Source organism: Neopelma chrysocephalum, unplaced genomic scaffold (genome assembly GCF_003984885.1).
Source record: "Neopelma chrysocephalum unplaced genomic scaffold, ASM398488v2 Primary Assembly neopelma1_103b, whole genome shotgun sequence".
Lineage (NCBI taxonomy): Eukaryota > Metazoa > Chordata > Aves > Passeriformes > Pipridae > Neopelma > Neopelma chrysocephalum.
This window is the reverse complement of record NW_020897767.1, coordinates 3,453,231-3,480,823: the sequence shown is the minus strand read 5'-3', so window position 1 is coordinate 3,480,823 and position 27,593 is coordinate 3,453,231. Positions and strand designations below refer to the sequence as shown.

The following is a 27,593-nucleotide window of genomic DNA, read 5'->3' as shown; positions in this document are numbered from 1 at the left end:
CACAGAAACAGGATAGGCAGCACTCTCAAAGTAGGACACAACAGGGTCAGCCTTGGATTACCTCTTCCAACTCCGTGCACTGTCCTGGGTGCAGTGGTGGGAAGCCACTTGTGTCCCTCTTGATCCCTCCTGCCCAGCAGGGCATAGATGAGGAAGGACACTCAAAGTCCTGCCTTCCATGAACATCTCCATGGACAATTGCAAGGTTCCCAACACTGTTGCCACCACATAAACCCTACCAGGCTTTGACTTACTTGGATAAACTCATTGTGTCCAGCCTGAACCATCGCTACCGTGTTCAGCCACGGTGGTGGCGGGTCCAAGGTGGTCACAGTCACTGCTCACAGTCAGGCCAGGGCTGGGCTGTGGATGCACAACCAGAGACCTCACAAACCTCAGCTGCCCTATTTTTAATACATGTTCCATTTTTATTTTGTCCTGTGTCCGTGCTAATGCTTTCACCCCCCTCTCATGACACAAACCATGCTTTTACACCGAAGGCAACACAACGAGCTGATTTTGAACTTTAACCTTCAGCAACTCTGTCTCTAATGCAAGGCAAAACTTTTAGATTTTTAAGTAAATAAACAGTTGATTCTGACAAAAAATGACTATTCCCTGAGGGGACATTTTTGTGAAACTGCGCCAGGTACAAAAAAAAAATGTATATTTTTTGGCTTGGTCATGAAACTGTCAAAACACAATTCTAACATGTTTTGCTGCATATGTAATTTTTTTCCCACAGCTCTTTCCGAGCAATGCTTAATTCTGAATTCTTTCTGCACTCAGCACTTGCAAGGAAACTGATAGATGCACAAGAAATTCAGGCTAAGTTTCTAGGTGAGGGAAATAGAACATCCCGGAGAAAGAAAGAAGAGAAAAAACAAGACAAAGCCTGAGAAACTTTGTTAAACCTTCCAATAAATTATGCTTTTGGGGTAAAATTCACCCTCAAGATATAGCTTTGGTGGAATTTAAGCAGGGAGAAGGCTTTTGCTGGCCCTGGGTACATGGGCTAAGTTTCATCCTCTGTGTTGAGGTACTTTTGTTTCATTTTATTTTTAACTGCTCTCTTTCTAACATGCACATATATATATGTGTATATGTAAATATCAAAGTATCTTGATTATGGTTGTGATTACAAACTTCACTTTTACTAAAAACAGCTATGGCACTGATCTTTAAAATAATAATATATTTTCCTGAGTGCCTTCGTTGTTTCATCCCAGCAACTGAAACGGAGACAATCCCTTGTATGTTGAAATGTGTAATTATCATGTAGCCAAAAGGGAGGGTGTAATTTTCACATCTGATTACAAGGGAAGAGTGTAAGTGAAGCCGCCTCGGTAAACTTACACTCGTTTACAGAGAGCAATACCTTTGATATTAAAAACTCTAAACATGTAAAACACTGCAAAAAAATCAAGATTGTCATGCACCAAAGCTAAACAACAACAACAACAACAAAAAAAGAACCCTAAGCAATATTTCTGGCATAGCTACAAGTGAAAAGTCAATTCTTCTGCACTTGGGCTGGAGTCCTCACTTGAGATGTTTGTTAAGAGGTTTACAAATTGTTTTTGCACAGTGTGCTGTACTTCTCACATTGAAGTTTAAGAAGTTAAAGCTCCAGCTTTAATTAAAGAAAAAAAAGTTTCTGCTGTTTATAACTCTATTTGGACAGTTCAAACTAGAGAAATGCTTTTCATACTTGACTTCATCTCCACAGAATTTACTTTTCCTAAATGTGTCTGCATTTGCTTTCAAGTCACTTTTTTTTTGACACATGAACTCCCTCTAGTTTATTTCTCTCTATATTTCTTTCTCTTTTTCTTTGCTGATTTACCTTCCATGAAATGAGCTTCTGCTCATGTGAAATTATTTTTTGGCCACGTAGAAAAGATGGTATCAAGGAAAGGAAGAACTGTTACAGCAAATATCTCTTACCAAGGAGATTAAAGATAAGCAGAAAGATCGCACTACAGGTAGGGGGAAAAACTACTGAAATACTGAGAAAGATATCAGAAACTGCTAAAAATTAGATGAAACTGTAATTGTTAAAGAGTTATTGTAATATATTTAGAAATCATTAAAAACTGTCTGCGCAGGTATTGGATGTCAAAGTATGAGAATCTCAGGCTTTTGCTAACCAAGAAAAGGGAAGGGAATGAAAAAGAAAACCAAATTATTTTTGGTATGTGGAAAAGTCAGCTTTTTGCTGGAGTGTGAAAAAAGGATCATACGATTAACATGTGCAGTCTCTATCAACAAGAGTATGAGAAGACCCTATTTTCTAAAGTATGCCTTTTTTTCTGCCCTAAAATTAAGTTCCCGATCCCATATTGTTATCCAGAACATCATATCCACTGGAAAAAATACCTTCCACGGCAACTAAGGCATTTGAAAAATAAAATGTAACCCAGTAATAGCAGTAATTCGACTTGAGGATGCAAGTAGTTACTTTAAAAGTGGTTTTGTCTTATGTGGTAGCAAGGGCTACCGAAAGCAATTTAATACAGGTGGGGTTGACATTAATCTTTTATGACAATAATATTGTGGTGTTACAGGAGGGCAAAACCGAGTATCTTCTTGCACATAGAACCACCTTCCTAAGAGTCTGTGCCTGTCTTAAAAATACACGTATAGAATTGATGTATGGTCCCAAATTCATATAATGAATATGATTATTAAATAGTCTCCACTCGTGCAGATAATCGGACCTGTCCTCCTCCTGCTTCCCTTAGGTGTGATCCAGGCTTGCTCTGAGAGTGGTATAGGAATGCTATTCCTCCTGGAATGGGCTGAGTTTGGTGAGCCCAGGGTGTGCAGAACTGGTTCTGCACGGTATAGAGTCAAATTCTGCCTTTAGTGGAGAGCAGTGCCCTGAAAGCCAGCGGGGCTGCGCAGGGGTAGATGGTGTGCCTGAGGTAGACTCAGTTTCTGGGCAGCATTAGTGTACTTAAAGCAACAAATTAATGTCTGTGGAACACTAATCAATGTTTGGTGCACTCCACATTTTTCACTGAGTTGTTAGAGTACATTTGCTTATATTTTGCACTATTTTAATTTAGCCATATTGATCAAACTGAACACTCAATAAGACCCTAGGCACCTTAGCCTTATTAAAATTAGTCAACTTGAAGTAAGTGAGCTGAGGAAGTAATGGAAACTATTCAGAGATTTAAATACAGTGCAGCCCACTTAAATAAATACCTGTTAATGAAATAAATCTGTATATGCACATATTTCCTTAGAAACAAATTATTAAGGGGGCCCTTTAGAAGAATATGACTCAAACATATCCCTTAGTTTACAAGAGAAATACTTCTGTGTACATTTGTGTTTGCTGGGTTAAACTTGGGGAATCCATGCTGACCTTTTCCATCAAAGCAGTTATCATTCTTTAGAGTTTTTCAGTGTCAAAAATTATAAATATGTCCCTAATTAACCTGTAAGTAAACAGTGTTGTGGGGTTTTAGTAGCTCTCCTGTCTAAGTTTATCCCAGTAAAAGTAGAAATCAGCTGGGTCATCACCCAGACAAGTACAGAAGAAAAATAAAAGGCATTTAACATGCAGTGGAAAAAAATAAAAGTCATACAGCGTAGTCTTTACAAATAATACATCTTTGTCTTCAGAAGTCTGTATCTTTTTTTTTAAGCAGGGTTGAGAGGCATGATTAGAGCACCAAGTCCAAGGCTTGACTTGAGTAAGGATTCGCAGTACAGTGCCTTTTGGAACATCTCTGGAGCTCAAAATATTGGTTTTGAAAACATCCCTGTTTTTCAACAAAAATAGGAGATTAGACAACATCTTTAGCTGATTAATCCTCTCTTCTCTCCAATGGGGTGACCTATGATACTGTATTATTTTAGTCAGGGAAAAAGAATTGCACCATGCAGCAAAGTCTTCCTGCAATACCTACAAGTGAATTAAGCTAAAAACTGGGTAGAGGATCTGTGGAGGCTTCCTGGCCTCTCTGCATCAGGGGCTGCCTTTAGAGGGCTTTGTGTACTCATTTTTTTCCCCTAGTCCAATAAAAGATATTAGCTCTTTTCCCTAAGCAAAATCCCTCTCATGAATCAGGCCCTACACTTGCAACTAGTGTGATATTGCTGGCCAGGTTTCACCCCAGTAAAATTCTAATCTATACTTTGTCTTGTAGAATTAAGAAGAAAATGCATATCAGCAGAATCTCCTCTCTACTTTATTTCATTTATAAATTACGAGAATGATGCTATTATATATTATTAATTTCTGCTGTTCTCCAACTCGGCTGCAGCAGTGAGCTGCGGATGTTGGAACGGTGTAATTATGTTCTAGTAGGGCAGCCATCCGTTTCCTTTCAAAAATTTACAGGATTCTTAATCATGCTGCTCATTTGGGTGCGCAGTAGCGAGGATGGCGAAACACAAACAGGGCACGTTCGTTTACACAGGAACACCTGCTTAGCATGATAGCAGATGTCAGTCAGTAAGCAGAACACAAAAGAAAAATATCAACAACAGCAAACTAGAAGCATTTTTAACTCGGTACGGGGATGTCTCGTCTGGGGGAAGCCAAAGGAAGGGGATGCGCCTTTGCGGGTCGAAGCAGAGGCGTGGTGATGATTTGGAAAGTCTCAGCTGATGCTCCCCAGGGACCAGGTCAACAAATCCAGAAAAACTCCTTGCTGGATGATGGGATATTTAACAGTTTCTCCTTCAGAAGGGTCATTTTTGCGAGCATGTTTCAAGGATCATCTTAAACATATGGAATATGTGATAACTAGGGCAAAGTAGTTGAGAGGGGTAAAATACATAGAACTATTGCTCCGTGCGTAAGGGTCTGCCAGCATTCCCGGTGCAACCACTTATTCTCCAGGCTTTAACCTTAAATGTTTCATCCCAGGCTACCTCGTGGCTCTCCAATCTCAAATCGAGAGCGTTTCTGCTTCTTACATATTTTATGAAATAAAAAGATGTCAGCGGAGGAGGGAAAGTCCAGAGACTCCGGGCTCTCCCGTGCAGCGCTCCGGCTTGGGAGCAGCCGCACCTCTCCCGCGAAGAGTTGGGAGCGCGGCGCGCGAGCCGGGGCTCTCACAGGCAGGTATTAATAACCTCCCTCAACGCCACACGCAGTAACTACTCTTCCACAGGATTGTTAGTATTCAGAGCAAGTCAACTTGCGTGGGTCCGTGCATTAAGGGCTCCCTAAGTATGCATTGACTTGATACCCGGTAATGGCTTCTAAGGAGCCGTTATGTAGTGCCGTGTCAATGATCCATGCATTGAGGACTCCCCGAGTACGCATTGACACGATAGACCGGAACGGCTCTGAAGAAGCCGTTACGGTCTATCATGCCAATGATCTGCGGATATTGGCAGTGCCTCCCGCGCTTCTGCAGAGACTGTAAAAGTCTCCGAAGAAGCTGTTATGATCTCGGTGGAAGAGCCATCAATCAGGTCGATGGCGGGGTTTCGCTTTGCCATTTTTCCACCTTGTCGTTGTGAAGCCTTGTTTTGCTTCCAGAGTTGGACCCAGAGAAGGGACAGAATATAAAGGCTGCCCACGGATTGTGCAGAGGTAACAAGGATCGTAATGTGACCTCTGATTTTATGAGTTCTGGGTTTTTAGTTCCAGCTGACTCCAGCTGGGAAGCCTTGACCAAGTCCCTTCAACTCTTCTTACCACCATTTACTCTCCTCTAGCAAGCATGGAAAGGGATGGCCTTTTGAGTGGAGATTGCAGTGGAGCTTGCAAAGTGTTAATTTAGTCACAACTAAGGCTTGTCTCAGCATCTCATCGCTACCAGAAGATGCTGAGATGAACAAGGTGTGTACATAGAATCACGGAATGGTTTGGGTTGGAATGGACCTTGGAGATAATCCACTTCCAACACCCTGCCTTGGACAGGGACACCTTCCACTAGACCAGGTTGCTCCAAGCCCCATCCAACATCATACCTTTCACACCCAAGAACACCAAGGCAAAGCTACACTGAAAGGAAGTCTTACCTCTAAAGTTTTGTAAGCTTCTATCTATTGGATTTATGTAGTTTGTCTCTACTCCATTTGTGTGTATTCACATCAGTTGTGAGCATCATTACTTGGCAGAAGGTCATCTGTACTTTCTACAACACCAAAAATCTCTGTGAAAACGGCCAACCTCTTTTTCCATGTCTTCCTTAGTGCATGAATATTTTTTTTAAATGCTTTGAAAGTACATAATTGCATAATAAAGTTGTAATTCATGCTAAGTCTGTGACCACAATACACTGCTTAACTAGTTGGTATTGTTTGTGTCTGCTTTTCCATGCTCTTTCAGGGAAAACTCGACCCTTTATTCTTTCATATTCACTTCATGCTTCTGTTGAGGGGAGATGGACCTATAGTACCATATAAGTATATATGAAGTACTCTACCTATTTTATACACTGGTTAGAACTAGATGATCTTTAAGGTCCCTTCCAACCCAAACCATTCTATGATTCTATGATGATAATAAGCTCATTTATGGTGGGACCCCAGGTAATCTAATTTACATTTACATGGTTAGATGTTAGCAGACCCCTGAAGAAACACTAAAACCATACCTTATGGAAAGTAGAGATCCTCAAGCAAGAAAAAGTAGAATTACTGAGCAGGTTGGGGTACCACACAGAGACCTTGTCTGTAGCCAGGCTGGCCTGAGAAGTGTGAGCTCAAAGACAAAGGAACTGTACAAAAGGAGATGGAGGAACATTATAGAAGATCAGAGAGGATCATGGTAAAGGAGGAGGCAGAGAAGTCTCAGGGAGCAGTGGCCATCAATCCTCAAAGACTCAAATATTTTTAAGTGTACTTTCAGATGTGCTGAACCTCTAGAGCTGTCCAGAGTCAGGTAACCCAAATCAGTGATTGCTTTGGCAATATTAACAATCAGTTTGGAGCTGCAGAGTAGGCTGTAGCCATCGGGTCAACAGCAACATTGCCAGCAAGCAAAAGAGAGAAGATGACATGGTATCTACTGAAAGATTGAGACATGCATGGATTTTACTGACTCCTCTGCCTTTCAGGTAGAGGAGTGCGCAACATACTCTGGAAAGCCACAGTTGCTCCTTGGCTAACCTACTCTCCAAAAGAAAAACTATTAATTCGTCGAGAATGCATCTTTGGGCTTTAGAGCCTCTTTGGGGTGGCCTTGAGAGTTCAGAGGCAGCAACCACTGCTGCAACCCAAATTCCATTCAACGTCTCCCTCCACCCTGCATGTTGCAAGTTTGTGTGAAAAGTTACCTTTCCAAACCCGGACAGCTGAAGACTGCTGTCCCTTGGAAAAAAACCCCTAAGCTTGGCACTAAATTTAATAATCTCAGGGTTTAAACTCCAAGTGAGAAGGAAAGAGAAGACCTTGGTTTACAATGATTCAGACCATATTTCACGTGCGGTCTTTAATGGATGCTTTCAGGTGTCTCATGTTATGATGCCGCCTCTGCAACATGTGCTGAGCCCTCGATGTTAAAACCTTAAATATTTTTTTTGACCTTTGGGATGGGAACAGGCATTCGCCTCCTTCCATGTGTATATTTATTGGTAAGATTTTTGCATGGTATAATTGAAGCCTGGCAGTTTTTACCAACCGTGGCTTAAGAGGAAAACTAACACAATGTAATGTTTTGTGTCCTTTTTTTTTTTGTCCATGCAAACCGGTCACTGAAAAGGTGCAAAGCGCTGCTAAAAGTACATTTTCTGAGATTCAAAGCCTTTTAAGAAAGGTACACAATGCAAGAATACGCAGCTGCAATTTTAAAAAGGCTACTGTTCCTTTAATGCCCAGCTGGTCCTGAGATGTAATAAAATTGACATATTGATTCCTTTGAATTTACAAATGCCTGTTTCATAAACTCCATCTCCAAAGCCTAGGCATCTTTAGAGCACTGTCATTTTTTTCTCCAAATGGATCAATTATGTGCCCACGTAATCCTGTTACCTGTGAAATCCATGCATACTTCTCCCATTTGCTGCAGTTCCCAGGCGGACAAACTTGCATTATGTACGCATAAACAAACAGAGCATTTTCCTGATATTAGGGATTGTTTTCAAAGTGAAAAGCAATCTCCTGGGTCCTTTACTCAAAAAAAAAAAGGAAAAAAAAACATACATAGTGCGGTGTTCCTCCAAGTAACCTCACTGCACTATATGTATAATTATTACACAACACAGCAAATCATTAAAAAAACATTGAGTCCCGCTATCTCAAATGCTTCAATGGCAAAAAGGCACCAAGACTTAGCAGCCAGCCCTCATTTTCCTGGTGAATCAAACTTTCCTATTTCTTTCCCACCTTCTTTATTTGATAATTATCACTGTATCTGTAAGGAAATCATTCACCAGAAATGCTTCTGTGGGAAGCACCCAAAGCTGCGAACTTTGCTGTGGAAGTTTGGGGTTTTTTTATTTTATTTCTAGGATAATTCATCTTTTCATCGTGCTGAGCACCTTTCCTTCATTTACTCACACACACAGAGAGTCAAGGAGGCATTAACCTGCAAACCTACCACTTATGCATATAAATGCATCACACATACAACTATTCCCATATCCTGTGGCATATTATTTGAATGAATATATACCATGCACATAAACACATTTATACACACACACACCACGCACAATCCTCAAATATAAGCAGAGAAAAAGGGAATAAATGTGTTTTTCTCTGCATATGAATTGTTTATAAAGTACTGTGTATGTACACAGATATGAATTCTCGTTTCATTCTTTCAGGCTGTGCTGTATCTGATTTTCTACACTTCACTGGGCAACCAGCAGTTCAGTTACACTACACTTGCCCTGTACAATTTGTCTCTAAAAGGTTCCCAAAATTATGAAACATCTTCTCTGCTGCATGACCTGCTCACCGCAGTGCCTCAGCCTGAGGTGCATCCACACGTATAGAGAGGATGGCACTGAAAAAATTTTATATATATATATATATATATATATATGTTTGATGCTTGGAGCCCATACAAGTGGCCCAATACACCCCTGCCATTGTGCAGGAGTGGATTTTAAAGATAAATGGCTGCATGTTAACCAGATTTGACATGCTGCACAAAAGCAGCCACCTTTGGTCCCATGACACAGCCAAACAGAAAAAACAACAAGCAATCCTGGCAAAAGATGTCCAACGCGAATAAAAGCCTAACAATTTGTCACATAGTCGTTACAAAATGTTCCAGGCTTTGGGGCTTGCCATGGGACAGCAGCGATAAGACGAGAATAGAAAAACGAAGGCTGAGGGTGTTGGGGTAGAGGAAGAGTTAAAATTCGAGGAAAGCTCCGGTAGTTCCAAAGGGGAAACAAAGAGGAAATTTTCATTTGGCTCTTTCCGAAGACACACACACCAAGAAAAAAAAAAAACCAAAAAAAAACACCCAACACAAAAAAAAAAAGCCAAGCCGTAAGTAATTAAATCAAGAAGCTCGGTTGTTTTGAGAGGTGATTGAAATCTGACATGCAAAGTAGAAATATTTACGCTTACTTTCTATTTTAGGAATCCACGAAGCTACTTTTCCTTCACTGCACTTCCCCACCACTACAATGGCCATGGCTCAGTTTATCCACTAGTAAGCACTGCCTGTTCGGGGCCAAATCCTGCTCATGTTTCTCATGGCATTTGGTCTTTCCTCATGGGAACAGGTCCAGAAAACTCCAGAGATGTAGCTGGTGTTGAGGACTAGCCTGTGGCAATAGAGCAGTACCTGAGCTCCTGCTTTCCTTTGAGTTCACACAAGAAAAAAAGAAAAAGCCCAAACTTAGACTTGGTTTGATGGGGCTGAATTTCCAAACCAGCTTGATCCTACAGTTTTCCACTAAAACCAGCCACAGGCATCAAACCTGACTTTGCTGATCTGTGTCCCCCAAAGTCACCCGGGCACCCCCATGGACTGCAGTAGGGTTAGGATTTGCACCTATGCCAGTTCACTGGTATTTGATGTATTTTTAGAGCTCCTATACCAAAATTAGGAGCTCAAATGCACCAGTGCAGCTGCTTGCTAAGCTCCACATAACGGAACTCACATTGTAAAATACCTTTCAGTCAATAATCATCATTGCTTCAGTGATTACCATTCCCTTCTTTATATTCAGTGGCAGAAAACTGGGGAGGGGGGGCAGTTAAAAGCAATATCATCTTCTGAATTAGAATAACCAGTTGTATAATAAACTCTGAGAATCTGGTTATTAGGAACATACATTTGTAATTTTCTCAGACAAATTCCTTGGCATCCGCTCGCCCTCTGACGAAACAATGAATGATCCTTGCTCTTCCTCAGTCCCAGAGAATGGCAGAGTGCTTTAGAGATATTAAGCTCTGCAAAAGCCCTGTGAATGAGTTTGATGGTATTTCCCCATCTCATGGACATAGAAAACGAGCACAGTGAGGTTAACTGACTTGCCAGAGAGCGCGTGTGGCACTTGATGCTGCACTCACCTTCCCCAGCTCAGCCAGTACAGAGCCAGGGCTGGGATAGCATCCCACCACAGGACCCACCCGTGTCCTCTGCCTGGCTGGGCTGCAGCCTCCTCACAACATCCCAGCAGTCCAACACGGACCAGCACGGCGTGGCCTTACCCTTGTCCCTTCATGGGCCTAATCCCTTCGCAGGGGTTTTTGTATGAGTAAATTAAATAGCATCAAAATCGCCTCTGAAGTGCACAGGGTTTATCAAAAGGAAAAAAAAAACAACCAGCCAAGTGTCAGCCAGCAGAAAAGTTCATTATTATATGTCAAGGAAAAATTAATAGAAAGGGCTTCAATAGTTAAATTACATGGGTAGATCAGGCTTTCTGCAGGAAGACCAGCTTGCTTTAATTAAAGCATGTTCTGTTCAAAAGCCACCGTGCACGTGTTTTACAGTAACCTGATACCAACACCTGTATGTCCCTGCTCCAAAACTCCAACTGCTTGCACATATTCCAGCCCAGCAATCGGCGTTATCATAAGTCTGAGTTATTTTTAAATGTATGGGGGGATAACTGAGTCGGGGCTCTCTGTAGAGTCGAGCAGGGGGACAAGGACTGTTCAAGTCATGGAAATGTCAATTCCAGCAATGTGTGCCTTGGATTATTTTTTTTTTTTGACTGTCAAGAAGATTTTAAATCTTTAATATCTGTTTGTTGTCAGGTTTGCCTCCAGCTTTTTGTATCTGCAGGTCGTATTTTTTTTGTTGTTGTTGGGAATTAGCATTTCTCATTTGCTAGCTGAAAGTTTAGAGGAAGCACCAAAACACCGATAAACAAAGTTCATCTCGGGGAAAATCTCTGTATGCATAACCTAGTTAACAATTCTTCATGGTTGCGGGTTGAAATTTGAAATGCATGTTGAAAAAGAGAGTTTCTACCGAAAGCAACGGTGCTACCGAGGCTTTTCGAGTGTGCTGTACTAATTTTAAACGAGAAATTATTATGATTTCCATGCCATATTAGCATCTCTTTTATTTCGTGGTATCTCTGCTGCACTATTTCAACTCACTGCAGGTTACTGTTACTTTTTTTTGATACCACATCATTTAAACACACACTGTAGCTGAAGACATTCGGGATTACCGGGGACTTCAAATGACGTTTTTGGCCTTTGTAAAGGATCTTAGCCAAACATTTTGTTTAGTTAAACTCTAGCTGATGCCACAACACACGGAATATCACTCCCCAAAAAGTGCAGAACTGATGCATTGTGCCATCTCTGGCAGCATTCATTCAGCGTTTGCTGCGACTGGGGAGGAAGAAAGATACGGAATGCACGGACTGATTTTCAAATTACCTCAATATTTTGAAAACATTTTCACCTGCATGCTGAGAATGCTAAGAATAGGCAGGAAGGCAATTGTGCATTTGCACAGCCTCCACTGCATTCATTTATAAATTACCTCATCACTGACTGAAATTAACACTGATTCTTACAGGCAATTTCTCAATTTCCAATGCTAATTACATTTTTTTTACTTTTAAATTCTGTACCACCTGTTTTGGGCAAGACATCTTAGGCAGCGCGACCGCATTTAATCACAATTTTAATTAACCGCCCTGTAGATGTGAAAAAGAAGCAATTATAATGTAGATGAATGATGATTTTTCTGCATTAAATTGTTTTGTTTCCCTGGTATGTTGATTGTAACACAGCACACAAATACAGTAACTGTACAATTTTTTTCTATTGTAATTTAGTAATTGTTTTTGGAAAACCAGTTTGGGAATGAGTGACTTCATCTGTTTACAAATTGATTGATACTGTTAACTCACTGATTGCTGCAGCATACATTTTGTATTGCACAGCCTAGCATAAAATATAATTAGGCATGCACAGACTTTGCAGCACCATTTTGGAATCTGAAAATCAACTGTAACCGAAGTGTGTTTTCCTTGAGCATCCTCATATCAGCCGGGGCTGATGATATGATAATCAACAAACAATGGGCTTTTCCCATCCCGACGCTGGTAGAAACCCTTGGATTTAATCTGATAGTCTGCAGCGTAAGGGTTGGAGGGGTTTTTATTTTTTCAGAATGTGCTTTGCCAGGCCTTGGAGCTGAAGGCTGGCAAGTCTGCAGCTCGCCCAACTCCCTCAGATCGCTATCGGGAAGGAGCAGGCGAGTGATGGAAAGAAACAATGATGGCAAAAAGAGCCGCGGTTCATAAAACCCGGGGATCATTCCTGACACGCGTGTGCTGTGGCACCGGCTATCTCCAGCTACACGTTACGGGGGAAAAAGATCTCGATCTGACTCATGGCTGGCAGATACAGATCGTCCAAGTTATATATATCCCCACGGAGAAGCGCGAGACCGAACCCATCGGAGGCAAAGCCTGCTTGCTTTCCCAGGGAGGGAGGTCGCACCAGAGCGGGAAGGGAGCAGATGTGCAGCACTAGCAGCACCTGGGCTTGGGGAGACGGTGCCACCACCACCACGCTCTACCTTGGGGCTGTAAGTCTCCCAGTACAGGTGAGGTGAGGTGCAGGGATGCAGGAAGGGTGCATCCTGAGAGTTATCCCAGCGGAGGGCACTCCCAGAAGAGGGGTGATAGCTCTCCCCCTCCCAGTCTCCTGTGCAATCCACAGAACAAGAAGTCTCCAACAACTAGGACTTGCCAGGAGGTGAGACACCACAACAGACTCTGTGAGATCTCATTGCCACCAGACCTGTACTATCACCCACGGTGGACCGAAAACAGGACACAGAACCAAAGGGACAAGGCAGACCTGAGGCTGGCTCCCACACTGCTACCCTTCATGGGGGCACAGGGGTCAGTGTGGTTTGAAGGCAACTTGGGGGGCTCCTGGTCTCATCTGCTGGCCTGCTTGCTTTATAAATATTTGTTAAGAGGGCAGGACATAAAGTCTACTGTTCAGTAGGTGATTTTTGTAAGAATCCAGCTATCCATACATAAAAGGGTCTATTATCTCACTGTGGAAGAGATTTACATGCGTAACTCCCATTAACTCTTATGGGACTTAGGCACGTAAATCTCTTGTGCATCTAGAGAAGAATAGACCACATAAGGTCTTGTGATCTATACTGCTAGTAGGTTTAAGTCCCTTTCATTTATAAAGCTATACAAAAATTAACCATTAAAGCTTATTCTGTGCAAGCTGTCCCCCTACATATATCACCCAGCTCTCTGTTTGAAGTACTCGATGTAAACGCGGACCGAGAAAAGGTACCGGGGCGAGCGAGCCCATTCATTTCAGTTAGTAAAACTGTCATCCCTGAAAGGAAGCAGACTGAGGGCAGGTAGAAAAATTGTACAGGTTTTGCCCAGCAGATTCAATTTCAGATTTAGGCTCTAGACTGCACTGTTTGGAGAAGGAATACTTTCATTTTGCTGAGCGCTCCCTCCTCCCACTCCTTCCCGCTCTCCCATCCCTACTCACAGCCCTTGAGTAAAGCACCGTGCCCTGGACCAAAGAACTGTGAGTGGTTGGAACGATACAATCTTTACACCATCCAACTAAGATGCTGCATCTACTAAGGAAAAAATAAATCTTTTATTCCATAAACTTGTTTAAGTTGAAATGTTCATTGGTAAGCCTGTAAAAGTGGGAACATCTGTGCTCCTGCTGGGATTTGATGTCTCACCACAAACCTTTCCATAAGCACTTTGTCTCTGATGGGAGACAAAGAAGAAAATACCTGATCCCCAGCCTCAGTTGGGCAGCTCCTTCTATCTTCATGGCCTGACCTACTGAGCATTCCTCCCAGCAACGAGCTGCCTCCCAGGGCTACCTCCGCCATGGAAGCTGGCTAACTAATCTCTGAGCAAACACTTGCAGCAAACCTGAAGAGAGTTTAAAAAGGCGACAAAGAAGGGGAGAAAAACCCCCAACTTTCTGCAGATAAAGCCTAAGGCATCTCTAAAAGAAGAGAACCAAACCTAAATATAGCTCCACATGCTCACGTTTTCCCTTGATGAACTGCTGAGATATAAAGTTGTGGCCACCTAATGAACATATATATATATGTATTTTAATCTTAATCCGGTTTCCTGCTCCCTTCCACTAACCTGCCATAACCCAGCTGTCTTTCTTCCTGCCAGTAGTCCTCTGACTATGCTCACAGGTATTTGCAAGACACTGCTTTTATCCCAGCAACACCACTGGGATGATATGGCACTGGAAAAGTCCGTCCCAGGCCCTGCCTGCACACGGGGTAACCTCTCCTTAGGAGCTTATAAGAAAATCCACTGTTGAAATAAATAACAACTCTCAACAAATGATCAAAGAAGAAATAAATCTTTTACCCTTCTAAGACTTTTTAAAACTGAAATCCCATTTTTTAACTGGATAACAGTTAAGAGGCTACCGGCCACCTATTTTTCTGGGAGCTACGTTTTAAAATGTTTGCCACATGGATGTTGGGCAGACAAACAAATCTGTGGTTCTGGGGAGCAAAAGCTTTTAAAATAAAGTTTGTGTGTAGTATATGAAAACATATTGTTTGGAATTTAAGTTCTAATATCTAGGAATAAACAGAGCATTAAATCAAGCAAAACTGTGACAAGGCCAATATGCACATGGATGATGCCAGCGAGGCATCTCCAGCCCTTTGTTCACAGCTTAACAAAACTGTGCCGTCACACCACTTTAGCTCAACAGTGCCTGTCGAATGGGCATCAGCAGATCAGCCAATGCCTGTCACACACACAGCTGAAAAACTGTTTGAAAGCAAGGCTTACTTTAGCACAAGTCTGGTAGGAAAAGTGAGAGGGATTTTTAATCATCTGGTAAAGACTACAGATATATATTTAGGAAGAAATATATATGTATTGTCAGCTTTCCTCCTCAGGAAAGTAACACAGTTTTGCTCTTTTTCACCTTTAAGGAGGGAATGGGTCTTGGTGGTGTTGCCTGTTCCTTGGCGTGCTGCTCCCTTCCATGCTACATAAGATTTGAAATTATTTTCAAAGAAGTAAAATTCTTTCAGGGTGGAGGGGGATGTCACAGGGAACAATCCCAATTTGTCCAATAATCCATTAAAAATTAATTTTCACATCGTCCTACTTGGAGACACCCCCCCCCTCCTCGTGACAGAGGATAAATGAAATAACATACTCAAGGAATTGTTTGTTTTGATTCTAATGCAATTATCTTTGCAGATGAACGTCTCTCTGGGTTGGGTGCTGGGTTTTTTTAGCTGATCAAAATATGTTTTCATTGGTATTAACAACCTTCTCCGTCACTTCTCTTAACAGTCGTAGTGCACAAACACGACACCGCTCCGCAAAGAACCGCAGCAAAATAAGCTCGTTAGCGACAGCAACTTCAGCTCAGCACTTCTCTCTCTTTCACAACACTTTCTTCCCCCCCCCCCTTATTGGGGGTTTTTTTTGACATACACCCCCCCTCTCCAACTGGCCTCCTCGTGGGACCGGGCCGGGTTTCCAGCTCTTGGCCCCTCCGCGGCAGCTCAGAGGGGACTAGGGGGGACCGGGGGTGACCGGGGGGAGCGGGGGGCGGCAGCCCCGGGTGCTGAGCCCTCTCCCCCTGCCTGCCCGCCGCTGCTGTCAGCTCGCTGCCTGCACTTTAGCTGTCTCTTTCCCAGTCCCTACCCTGTCAGTTTCTGGGCTGCCAATTTCAACTTGAAGCTTGACTGGGCTGATTTGATGCAAATACCTCCAGGGAAAACCCTGAAACTGATGAACAGTTATGTCAAGTCGATTTTGCACCATCGGGAAAAGGTAACCTCTGCGAGAAAAAAAAACAACAAGGTTAAAGAGACAAGGGCTTTTCACGTGTAATACCACTGCTGCACATCTCGTTCACTGTTTACCATCCCTCAGAAATTGTAACTGTCAGAATTAGTCCTAATTGCAGATGCGAAAGCTGCCATTATAATAAAAACAGAGGCAGTGCAGGCATTAAATGTAGCAGCCTAATTTGTGAGACTACTGAAAAGGTAGAGTAAATGAATATTTCATTACTTTAATTACCAGGGACTACTCTTTTCTTGCTGTCTTATGATAAGTGTTGCTGTAACTAGCAACAGCAAACATCCACTAAAACATAAAGTGCAATAATAGTACTGCTGTCAGGATCGCTGCTTTAAAATACGAGCGGGAGGGGGGAAGGGGGAAATATAATGGTTTATCTATTTCTTAGAGATCCGCAGGAGTAGGAGATGGAAACTCGTTTAACGTCAAAAAACAAAGAGGCGAGTAAATAGGTTTTAGTCAAAGAAAATAATGACCCACAGGGGGGGAGGGGGGGGGAGTTGAGGACACACTTGAAACCCCGAGCCGGGAGGAGCGCAGGCAGCGCCGAGCCGCTTCCCCTCCTCTCCCTCCCTCCTGGGAACAAAGTTCGGGGCTGCGCCGCCGTGGGAGCGCGGCCGGGGCCGAGGGGGGCGAGGGGGGACCGACATCCCGGGAGCGGCGTCCCGGGAGGGGTTCGCACCTCTGCCCCGGGAGCGGCTCGCTCGGCAGCGCCGGGACGCGGCGGGGGTGTGTGCCCCGTCCCCCGCCCCGCAGAGGCGGTTCACACCTCTGCCCCGGGGCCGGGGAAGGGGGGCGAGGCGGCTCCGCGCTCCCCCGCCCCAGCGCATCGCGGCAGCGGTCGCGCCTCCAGCCCCGCTCCGCACGGCGCGGCCCGGGGGGGGCCGAGGGGGGAGTGATGCTCCCCGGGGGCGGCGGCTCCCGGTCCGTGCCCTGCCGAGCCCCCCCACCTGCGGGGCGGGCGCGGGGGTCCCCGCCGGCCCGGAGGAGGGGAGGATCCCGGGGGACCTGACCCGCAGCATCCCGGCTTGCGGCGGGGGGGCTCTGAGCCAGGGACGCCCTGCCCTGGGGGAGCCGCCCCGCTCCGCCCCGGGGCCGCCCCGGCCCCTCTGCCCCGCACGGCTCCCGCACGTCGGGGCCGCTGCCGCGGCTGCAGCCCCGCCGCTCGCAACACCCGCTCCCGACAGACTCGGGGAAATTTGTCAACAATTCGCAACCACGCTGGTAATTACATTCCTGGAATCCGCAGCGATAGATGTAAAGATAGGGAGCTGCCTCGACTTTCCGCTTGGAATAATCTGTTTGCAGCGACCTATTCCTCTTCCCAGCCCTTCCTAACCATATTCCCCCGTTACGCCTCCTGCGCCTTCTGCCACTGGGCTCTCCAGAAACATACGTGACGAGTCGCTGTGCTTTACTCCTGTCCGAGGAGGCACCAGCTCCCTTCTCGCCTTTGTGTCCCCATCCCTCCGACCCAACTTTCCTGTCAAAGACCCGAAAAATATGCAAGGCTCGCACTGCCGCTGAGAAGCAGGACAAAGTTTAACTTCTCTGTTGGCAGTCGGAGAATAACTCCCAGGCAGGATTCGAGCAAAAGATCTGATTTGCTGAATTCTGCTCTTTGATTTGTATTTGTATGTTATTGCTACTGCTAAGGTTGTTGCCAACCTCAATTAGATCACAAATGAGATCAGTTTAATTCAACTCCCAAACTGTGACCTGACCATGGTCTGAAAGTATTCAAAAACGCATTTTAAGCCTTCCTTTGATTTCAAAAGGAATACTGCATGCTTGGTCATTCATACAAATAACATAAAACGTAATTATGGGATGATTTGGCAGATGACATTCCTGCCAAACGACGCTCCATGCCAGAGACTGTAATGCTATGGCTGCTGTCCTGGTGCTCGAGAGCACAGCACCCTTGTGTAAGGTGGGAGTAATGGGGTGTGTGCGATGTGGAGGTGTTTAAACGCATTTGGGGAGGCAAATGCAACAGCAACGACTCCACCACCATTAAAACCCCCGGTTAGAAACTGCTGTATCACTTGGAAGGGAAGCGGATCCGCACTATCAAATCTCCAGGAGGCTGTGACAAAGGGAGGTTGCAGCTTGACACACGGGTAACAACATAGCAAACACCTTTAATTCTGTCATGTCTCATACCCTTTGCTTTCTCACACATTTGTGGCTGCTCTAGCATTGACACCTACACTTAAAAAAAAAGAAAAAAAAAAGAAAAAAACCCCAACCCTTGACAACAAAAATCCCCCAATGAAGCACTCTTATTCCAGCTAAAAAAAGAAACACCTGGAAAGTTATTCTTATGCCCAGCAAAAATAACTAACTTACTAGCTCCTGCTTCTAATGGCTCAGAAAAGAGCAGGAAGAAGCCAAAAAAGTTCACTTGTGAGAATGAGAAGCTCCCAGAAAGCTGGTGGCTTTCCTTTGGAGCCTGGGAGCTCACGGGAAGCCACTCGTACAGGTTTGCCGGCGTAACTTCTCAGCTATTCTGCTGCTCGAGTGCGAATCCTAAATTGACCTTCCTCCCTTAGCAATGCTTGGGAACGTTCCTAGAGAGGGTTTGGGATATGTTACATCTTGGGGGGTGGATACAGAGTGTGTGTGTGGGCACGCACACATAGGTAACCCCTCAGTGCTGGAGGAGGCCCTCCTGGCCATGCCTCCCAGCTCTTCCAAGCCCTGCCTCTGATGGATTGACCCCGAAAGCTTCAGCTGCCACCAAGTAAAAGATGTGTCAGGCTGAGTGGCTGCTGTGGCTTCAGCAGTGCCACCTCCTCTCTTGTTGCCCCAAATGCCCCAATCTCCCCCCTCCAGGCCCAGTACCTGAAGGGTTTCCGCCGGGCAGGGCCCCGGAGTGCACAAGGAGTTAAGGCTTTTTCCAGAATTACTGGGTAGGTTAATATCACAGCTGCTTGGTAAAGCATTATCCAGCACCTCACTTAACAAAAGCCTGCTTTTGCAAACAGACTCCTACTTTTCCCCAAGTGTCCAAAGGTGTTTACTGAAGTAAATCTGCCTAAATCCTCCATTGCTTGGGTCATGGGGGTGGTTAGGAGGGTGGAAGGTGTAGAGATAATCTCTTTTTGTAAATTCTGTAAATCTTCTGGGAAAAAATCAGGAATCTGTGTCACATGCTTCTGTTCAACTGGTAACATCTCGGTTAGTGTGCTCCTTATGAGTGAAATCTGCCATAGCAGCTACAGGAAAATAAGACATCCCTCCCGCTCCTCATTGTTCAAACTGTTCTTCCCTCTCAAAGTTGCTTTAGCACGTTTAATCTATTTGCTGATGGGGGGAAAAAAAACCTGTTAGGATCTTAAAAGTGGTTTCTGGGAAAAAAAAATAAAAATGACAGTTTGGTCGGCAGGAGATAGTGTAGTTGAAAACTTGTCACTTGAGATTTCTGCACTACCTCGGTTATTCCAACACCAGCAACTGCATATTACTTTTTACATGTTGCAAATAGAGGCAAACAACACAGGAAATTTTGACAGCTCTGCCTGAAAGGGCTTAAATACTTCTCGGTAAGCAGGATCCAGTTATAAATAAACCTTCTCTTGGTGAGAAAAAAGTGGCTACGACCAAAGACCTCACTATTTTTCTAGAAAACTGTCTGATTAAAAGCACAGAAGAGCTTCTGCGGAACAAACAAACAGTCAAATATGGGGGGGACACACACACAGGCACGGGGGGGGGGACAGCCGGAAAATGCACATGAACGTGACTACGAAACCCCACGAGGGAGCCCGGCTACAGAAACTTCCACAAATCTCGCCTTCCTCCTCCTTCTCCTCCTCCTCCTCCTCCTCCTCCGTGTGCATTTTCTGGTGCCGGCGAGGATTCGCTGAGTCGCTGCTTTTCCCCGCCGGGTCGGGGCAGCCCGGGCCGGCCGCCAGCCCGGGGACACCCCCGCCACTGCCACCGCCACCACCACCACCGAGGCCACTGCCTCGGCCCCCGGCCCGGCCAGCCGCAAAAACACCCAGCCCAACACTTCGCCAAAATAGAAAAAATAGGGGGGAAAGAAAAAAAGACATTTCAACTGGGGAGCGGGCGATTTTTGCCCCGCCAAAGCTGCCTCGCCCCCTGCCACCCCCGCTCCCCAAGGTCATGGTGAGTAAACAATAATAGTAATTAAAACAAAATAATAGGCAGCAGTCAAGAGCTGAGAGTACACACACCTGACCCTAACTATAACAGACTTCTCAGAGTAGAATTTGATCCCTCTCTGACACTTTCTACCTCAAGTGTTAGAGCGAGTGGCCATGAATAGTACAGGCATGCCATCTTGTAACACTATCTGCCTGTCAGAAGAGCCAAGGCTGGGTAGAGCAGGATCTATATAAGGCTTGTAACTAGGGGAAGCCCAACAAACAGCTACAAACACCTAAGTTATTTTACTCAGCCTCCACCCTTCTGCTTTTTCCCCCCTTCTTCTCACTCTCTTTTTTTTTTCTTTTCATCTTGGCTTTCTGTTGCAGAATGCAAATGTAGCCTGCCGGCGGTGAATGGGCTGAATTGTGATTAAGAAGAAGAAGAGCTCCTTTCTTTGTTCTCCCCTCAGGGGATGTTTACTGGGAGAGACACAGCGGATCAGATATGAAAGGCATTCAGGTCAGCATTGATGTGAGCGAAAGTGAAATCATACCTAAGGCATTCAAAAGACCGCCGTGTCAGGGGTTCAGCTAACGGTGCATCTACTGTGTCTTCTCTGTTAGGCATAAAAAAAAATAGGGAAAAAAAAGAAGGAAGAAAAATCTCTCCACAAACAGGCATTTTTAAAAATTACACCAAAAATTATATAGGGAAGGAAAAAAAAGTTTTCCCTCGCTTTACCTCTCGAGCAGAAACTACAGGACTTAGTGCTCTTTTCACTTATGATCACGGATGGAACAGGTCAACTTGTATTAAATGCAACTGCTGGGATCAGCATCCTTTCTAGGGGGAAATGATCTAGTCTGAAACGTGAACCGTTATTTTTAAGCACACCTATACATCCCATATCTCCCTATACAACACAGGCACGCATAGGTGCAGACGCATGTACAACATGTTTCTCTATACAAGTTCCAATAACCTGAGTGGCTTATTTATTCTGATGCAAACCACGAGCAATCGTTTCTTGCCTCCCTCAGATGCAACTCTGATGATAAAGGACAGTATGGGCATATCAGAACGGCACAGCACACCTTAAAAAGTAATCTTTCATTGACTTGGAAACTCCTCGAAACACTTTGCTGAAAGCTCGCAGCGCAAGGGGACGGTAACTGGAGGCGTAAGGAGTTGGTGCACAGCTCTGTAAGTTAAACTGCTGCAAGAGAAAGTCTAGGCATTCTCGTTTTGTTCAGTAAAAAAAAGCTTGATGAAGAAATATTTAGGTCTTAATTTTTTTTTTAAGTCTATACTTCTCCCAGCCTAGTTATTCTCTCAATAGACTTTCCCAGTGGTTAGCTGACGCTGTTGGCATAAACAGAGATATGTAAATATGTAGGGAAAACATCGCAAATTACAGTTAAGCATACAAAGAGTTAGGAGGTGGCTGCATTTACAGTGGCTGAAATGAAAATGAAAACGACAAATCATTTTTTAAAAGCCTAAAAAAATTAAGGAACAGGACTGGATGTCGTGTGCACTCACCAGCCCCACTATTCTAAATTTGTTTCCACCTTCAGAACCTTAGTTAAAATATATTGTTTGTCTAATGGTCACATCTGCTTTAATGGTGACGTTTAATTCTGAAATATTTTCAACTAGTGTTTCTGCATCACAGATTTCTCTCCTTTTTCTCTATACTCTAAAAAGACAACTAAAGAGCAATCAAAAAGGTGTCTGACTTGGCCATTCAGACAATTGCACCCTTGTGGGAATGCTGGAATGAATGGTACAGTGGACACCCCAGCACTATTGACGTTATAAACATGTAAATGAAACACATTAGGGCAGACAATCAATTGTCTGTGAGCACTGCAAACCTGCACTCCCTTTCTATGTGACAGGCACAAAATAGTGTCTACCTTGGGAAGCCATGGTCTTGGAGAAAAAAAGGACAAAGAGTTCTCTTTCACAGAGGAGAAAATGCACCTTAAAAGCACTGGGATAATGCAGATGCCAAAAACTGTTGTGAGGCGAAGAATTTCCTATTTCTTGGAATGAATGTGGGGCTGCTGTAAAAGAATCAACACCCTTCTTTCCACTCTAAAGGGTGACACACATTTTTCTTGGGGGATATTACCAGCCTGTCCTGAGAGCTTGCATCTCAGTCTTCCATGTATTTCCCCTATCTTGGGCAGTTGGCTATGTATAATTATCCATGATTAACTTGTAATGGTTTCCTTATTATATTTTTCCCTTTTCGAATACGCCTTTTGCAGGCATCAAATGCATTTTCTTACAGCAATTAGAAATTCCCCCAAAACTTTCCTCGCGAAGCATGTGCAATAAGCAAAACCAGTAAGTACCGAATGGTCACAAATGGCAAACAGTAATTCAGGCGCTAATCTCCAAATTCGCTGGGTTTCTCGAAACTCGGAAGAAAATAAATAGATACGACTTGACACAGAAAACAACCTCCCCTGCTCCATGTCACAGCTCAGCCTGGACATGAATCTGCACCGAGAAAATGTAGCTGGATAATCATTACGCCTTGGCCACTCGCTTTTATGGCATTAATTTTTAATACCTATCTCCAGGTGCTTTTTCTGGAGGTAGCAGTACATTTGTCTCGCTAGCCAGCCATCCAGCTCCCCGAGTAATCTCCTCGCAACGGATTCCCGGCCCTGCGGAGCTGCCCGGGCACAGGAGCGCTCCGGGTGCCCGCCCTGCCCGCTGCCACCTGGGCTGCACAGGGAGCAGCTGCCTCCTCACACCCCAGCCTCAGTCTAGCTGCCTCCAAACTTCTCCAGGCAGGGAAGACAAGCCTCACTTCCCACTCACTAAAGGCAGCAGGCAGGCTTGCATATTTTTTCCTTTTTTTTTTTTCCTTCTTCCCCCCCCCCCCGTCTTTTTCAAGTGGGAAGTGAAGGAGGTTTTTCCCCCTTCCTCAGCATCCCTGAAAGGGGGGTGGGTGGGTATCTTTTTGGGAAAGGCTCTGAGCAAGTCTAATCGTCTCTGCTTGTTTGGTCTGTGTCTCCCTTGGATCAGACGCCCTGAAAGCATTGAACTTTCTCCCTTTTCTTTACAACTGGAAGCGAGGTGGCAAAGGAATCAAAGAGAGCTGTTTACTGAAACTTTGGGGTAAATTAGATCCAACTTTCCCCCCCTCCCCTCCTTCCCGGGGACTTTAATTTTATTTTGGATTTTTGAGGAGGGGAGAGGAAAGGAGGGGGAAAAAAACCCTCAGCCAACAAACGCCAAACCACAACAACACGGAGAGAGGCAGCTCATCAGGCATGGCAGGGCAGGGCAGCCGGCCGGACAGCGCTGCTGCCGGGCCCCGCTCCGCACCGCTCCGCACCGGCGCTGCGGCCGCCGGCGCAGCCCCCGCCTCCGCGGGGCGCCCGTGCGGAAAGGGGGCTCGCTGCCCTCTCCTCCTCCTCCTCTTCCTCCTCCTCCTCCTCCTCCTCTGCCGCCACTTCTCTCCCGAGTGAAAGTGCCGCGAAGTGAGTCAGGCGCTGGGAATCATCTGACTGAACTTCCCGGAGCTCCGCCGCATTCCTGGGCTGCCGCTCCCGCACCTCCCGCCTTCCCCCCCCCGCCCGCCCCCCGCCGCTTTCGGGGTCCTCTCCTTCCCATCCTCCCTCCTGCCCCTCCTCCCCGGGGGGGCTCACCCCTCATTGATTTCCACATCGCCTCTCTCAACCCACCCCCCCCGCACACCTCTCCTCCACTCCAGCAGCTCTCATCAACCCCGTTATCTTGGAAAATCCCGAGCCTTCTTCCTTTCTACCCTATTTAGCTCCGGTGTAATTTTATCCAGCCCCGGTATCTCATCCCGAGCCTTGCCCATCCCCGCACACACGCAGAGACACGCACACAGGCGTGGAGCCCACTGAGGCATTAGTTGGATTATTCTGTTTTGTCCCCGTCTGTAATGTGTCTGGGATTCACTCGCACTCCTCTCGCTTCCTCCACGACCATCCATTTTTATATTTTTTTCGTGGCTTTTAAATTTTATTTTGGTTCTGCTGCGTTTCTAAGGATTTTCTCTCCGAGTTCGATAAGCATCACCGTTTCTGGTGTTATCAGCAAAGACACAAGCTCAGAAGTAACATCTTTTCCACGAATCCAGGAAAGAAGAAAAATCCACTCAGTCTAGATAAATCCTGGGCAATTCCCAACGGGAAAAGCATTGGATACGTGCTTGTCGAGAAAGAGAAAATGAAAAAAAAAAAAAAAGAAGCCCTAACCAAATCCACCCTCGCTCGTCTACCTGCTCCTCAGAACCAGGGCATTTCTCACTCAGAAATGAATGAAAGAAACAAATTAGGGAGCACAAAGAGGGAAGAGGGGACAGACAGAAAGTCGAGAATTATTTCCCCCCCCCTCCCGCTTCCTCCCCCTGTCTTGGCCAGAGCAAGACACTGAAGGGAGAACTTAGACCTTCGCGTAACCAGCGCACACAGTTGAAGTTTGCAGGATCTTTAAGTGGTTACCTTAAAAATCGCAATTAAACTTTCGTCTCCCAAGTGTGGTGGCTTCCCAAGTTAGTGCAGCTCCCTGAAAACACACTTTTTCAGGAGAGTAACCAGAATTTGTGCCACCCCAGTCCATGCGTGCTCCCAAAGACTTGGCTGCACTACCAGGCTGCGGTCCTGGTGTCCTGGGCAAACAAAGGCATCCGGCTCTTTATTTTTTTGGGAGGGATGGTGGTGGGGTTTTTTTTTAGGACTCAAATCATGTTGAGAAAATATTAAACACGTAGACGCATCCCTCATCACAGAGCATGTGATGGGTTTAACACGCTAAACTAATAATCTTGCATGGAAAAGCAAGGAGGCTGAGGAAGAAGAATAAAACCCCCTCAAACACTCAGAATATTCTTTACTGCAAAAGAGCACTTCTGGATGCGTTGCTTTAAATCTCATTCTCTTTTTCTCTCAAAAATGACTGTTTAACATAAGAAAAAAGGCTACTTGACACAAAGCTTTTGTTATCCAGTTGATCAGCAACGTGCTTTAGATACTTGTAAGGGGAAAAAAGCCCCACAACAGACATTGATTTTAGAAAATCAATAACCAACATTTAATAAAAAGAACAGAGGAAACACAAGAGAGGAGAGGGAAACATTACGTGTAATTTTAATGTCTACTAAATTACCCAGAGATGAGGGGAAGGGGAGGTCTCCTCTGTGAGGACCACCTTAAATAATGACAGACACAAGAGTAAAGGGTGGTGGTGGAGGGGGAGAGACTTTAAAAAAAGATAACAAGGAACGGATCCTTGGGAAGCTGCTCGGAATATATTATTTTAGGTTTTTGGTGCCTTTTTTTTTTTGTAATACTAAGCCAAGCAAATAGATCAAAGACAACACAAAGGGAAAAGCCAGTGTAACATAACGAACAGTTTCTGACTAAAATTCCTCTATCACTCCCCCATATGGCTCGACGCCTCCACCACAACAAGAAAAAGACACACACGCGCACACACACACACACACACACACTCACACTCACAACCTAGAGAGGGAGAAGAAGGGGGGGCAGGATCATTTGTTTCTAATCAACATTCTCTTGTCTTTGTGTTTTTTGTTGTTGTTGTTGTTGTGTGTGTGTCCCCCTCCTCCTTCAGCCCCCCTCCACCTCTCCACTTAAATGAAGTAGCTGAGCTATAAGCGCATGGGTTCAGGTTCACACAAATATCTTCCTTCCTCTGGCTCCTCGAGAGGAAAGTTGTTGGAAGTGGGGCCGGGATGGCCATGCGAGGGGCTGCGGGCGGGGAGGGGGAGGCTGGCGGCGGGGGAGCGGCTATCAGCCGGGGGAGAAAGGAAGAAACTAAGGGAGGGACGGGGAGAGACGGAGAAAGAGAGACCCATCACACCAGTGAAAGCTGCCAAATGTGAAATCAGCCCAGAACACCGCGTCCCACTGCGCCCCGGCCCTGCGCGGCCGGCGGGGACCGGGGGAGAGGGCAGCGGCGGACAATCGGGCACCGAGCTCATTAGTATTATTAATTATCAGGGAGGAGGAAGTTTCATTTTCGAGTCCCTAACAATGAAAAAAAAAAAAAAAAGAAAAGACAAGAAAGAAAAGAGAGAGAGAAAGAGAGAGAGAGTCGCTAACTCGGTGCCAGTCCGCCTCGGGGTTCTCACGCTGCCGGGTTTTTTCCCAGGGCCGCCCGCCCCGCTCGCTCCGCGCCGCTCCGCGCCTCCCACCGCCCCGCTCCGCTCCCTCCGCTCCGCTCCGCTCCGCTCCGCGCCCCGGCCCGGCCCGGGCTCTGACAGCGCCGGGCGAGACAGCGCCGGGGCCGCCCCCGCCTGCGCTCCGGGGCACCGGGAGCTCCGGGGGCTCCGGGGCAGCTCCCGCTCCGCTCCGCGCCCGCGCAACAAACTTTGGGGCGCGGCGGCGTTGGCGGGTCCGGCGGCAGCGCCGCTCCCCCCCCCGCGCCCCTCCGCTGCCCCCTTCCAGCGCTCCGCGGCCGCGCAGCCCCCGGGACGCGGCGCAGGGAGCCGGGGGGCGGCCAGCCCCGGGCTGCCGGGCGCCGTCCCCCCCGCGCCGTCCCGCTCCCCGTCCTGCCGCCGGCTTTCCTCCACACCGCCCCCCCCCTCCATTCCCCGGGCCGCGGCGGAGCCGGCCGGAAAAGTTTTCCCGGGGGGGCGTCTTACCGTTTTTCCTCCGGGGGTTGGCTTGTTTTCGCCTCTTACACCTGGGGCCATCCGCCATGATCTGCTGCTTCATTGATAAGAGTGGATCAGATGGCAGTTCGCATGGGCTCGACTCCCTGATTCAGCAGCAGCAGCAGCAGCACGCAGGCTCTATGTAACGACCAAACACAGCGACAATGTGGGCATCGGGATGTCCCATTTAAACGCAGGGCGCCAACGGGGACCCCAGTTTGCACCCGAAAAAGAACCCATCCACGCACACGGCGAGCCTGGCCGTGCCGGGGGAGGTGGGACGCGGTCGGAGCGGGCTCCCCCTCTCTCCCCAGCAGGGCAGATTTCTTCTTTATTTATTTATATATTTATTTATTTATTTATTTCTGCTCCCTCTCTCTCTCTCTCTCTGTGTGTGTGTGTGTCTCTGCGTGTGTGTGTGTGTGTGAGCGCGTGTGCGTGTCTCCCTCCCTGTGTGTGTGTGTGTGTGTGTGTGTGTTGCACCAGCAAAGCAGATCAGAGAGAGAGAGAGAGAGACAAGAATTACATCTCAAATGAGTCATAACTCATGACCGTATGAGGGAATGCACAGC

The 27,593-nt window shown here is 45.9% G+C and overlaps 1 protein-coding gene across 2 annotated transcripts in view; it reads right to left on the bottom strand.

The window, feature by feature from the left end:
- The window catches only part of ZEB2 (zinc finger E-box binding homeobox 2), a 114,753-nt gene that overhangs the window by 84,770 nt on the left and 2,390 nt on the right, over nucleotides 1–27,593 (bottom strand). Inside the window, exon 2 of one of the 2 annotated variants that reach the window (XM_027695780.1) lies at nucleotides 27,010–27,159. In XM_027695780.1, coding sequence (XP_027551581.1) covers nucleotides 27,010–27,082 — 73 coding nt within the window. In that variant the 5' untranslated portion in view covers nucleotides 27,083–27,159. Of the gene's footprint in view, nucleotides 1–9,501; nucleotides 9,584–27,009; nucleotides 27,160–27,593 lie in introns of those variants that run through there. The other variant, XM_027695781.1, reaches the window with a different exon arrangement.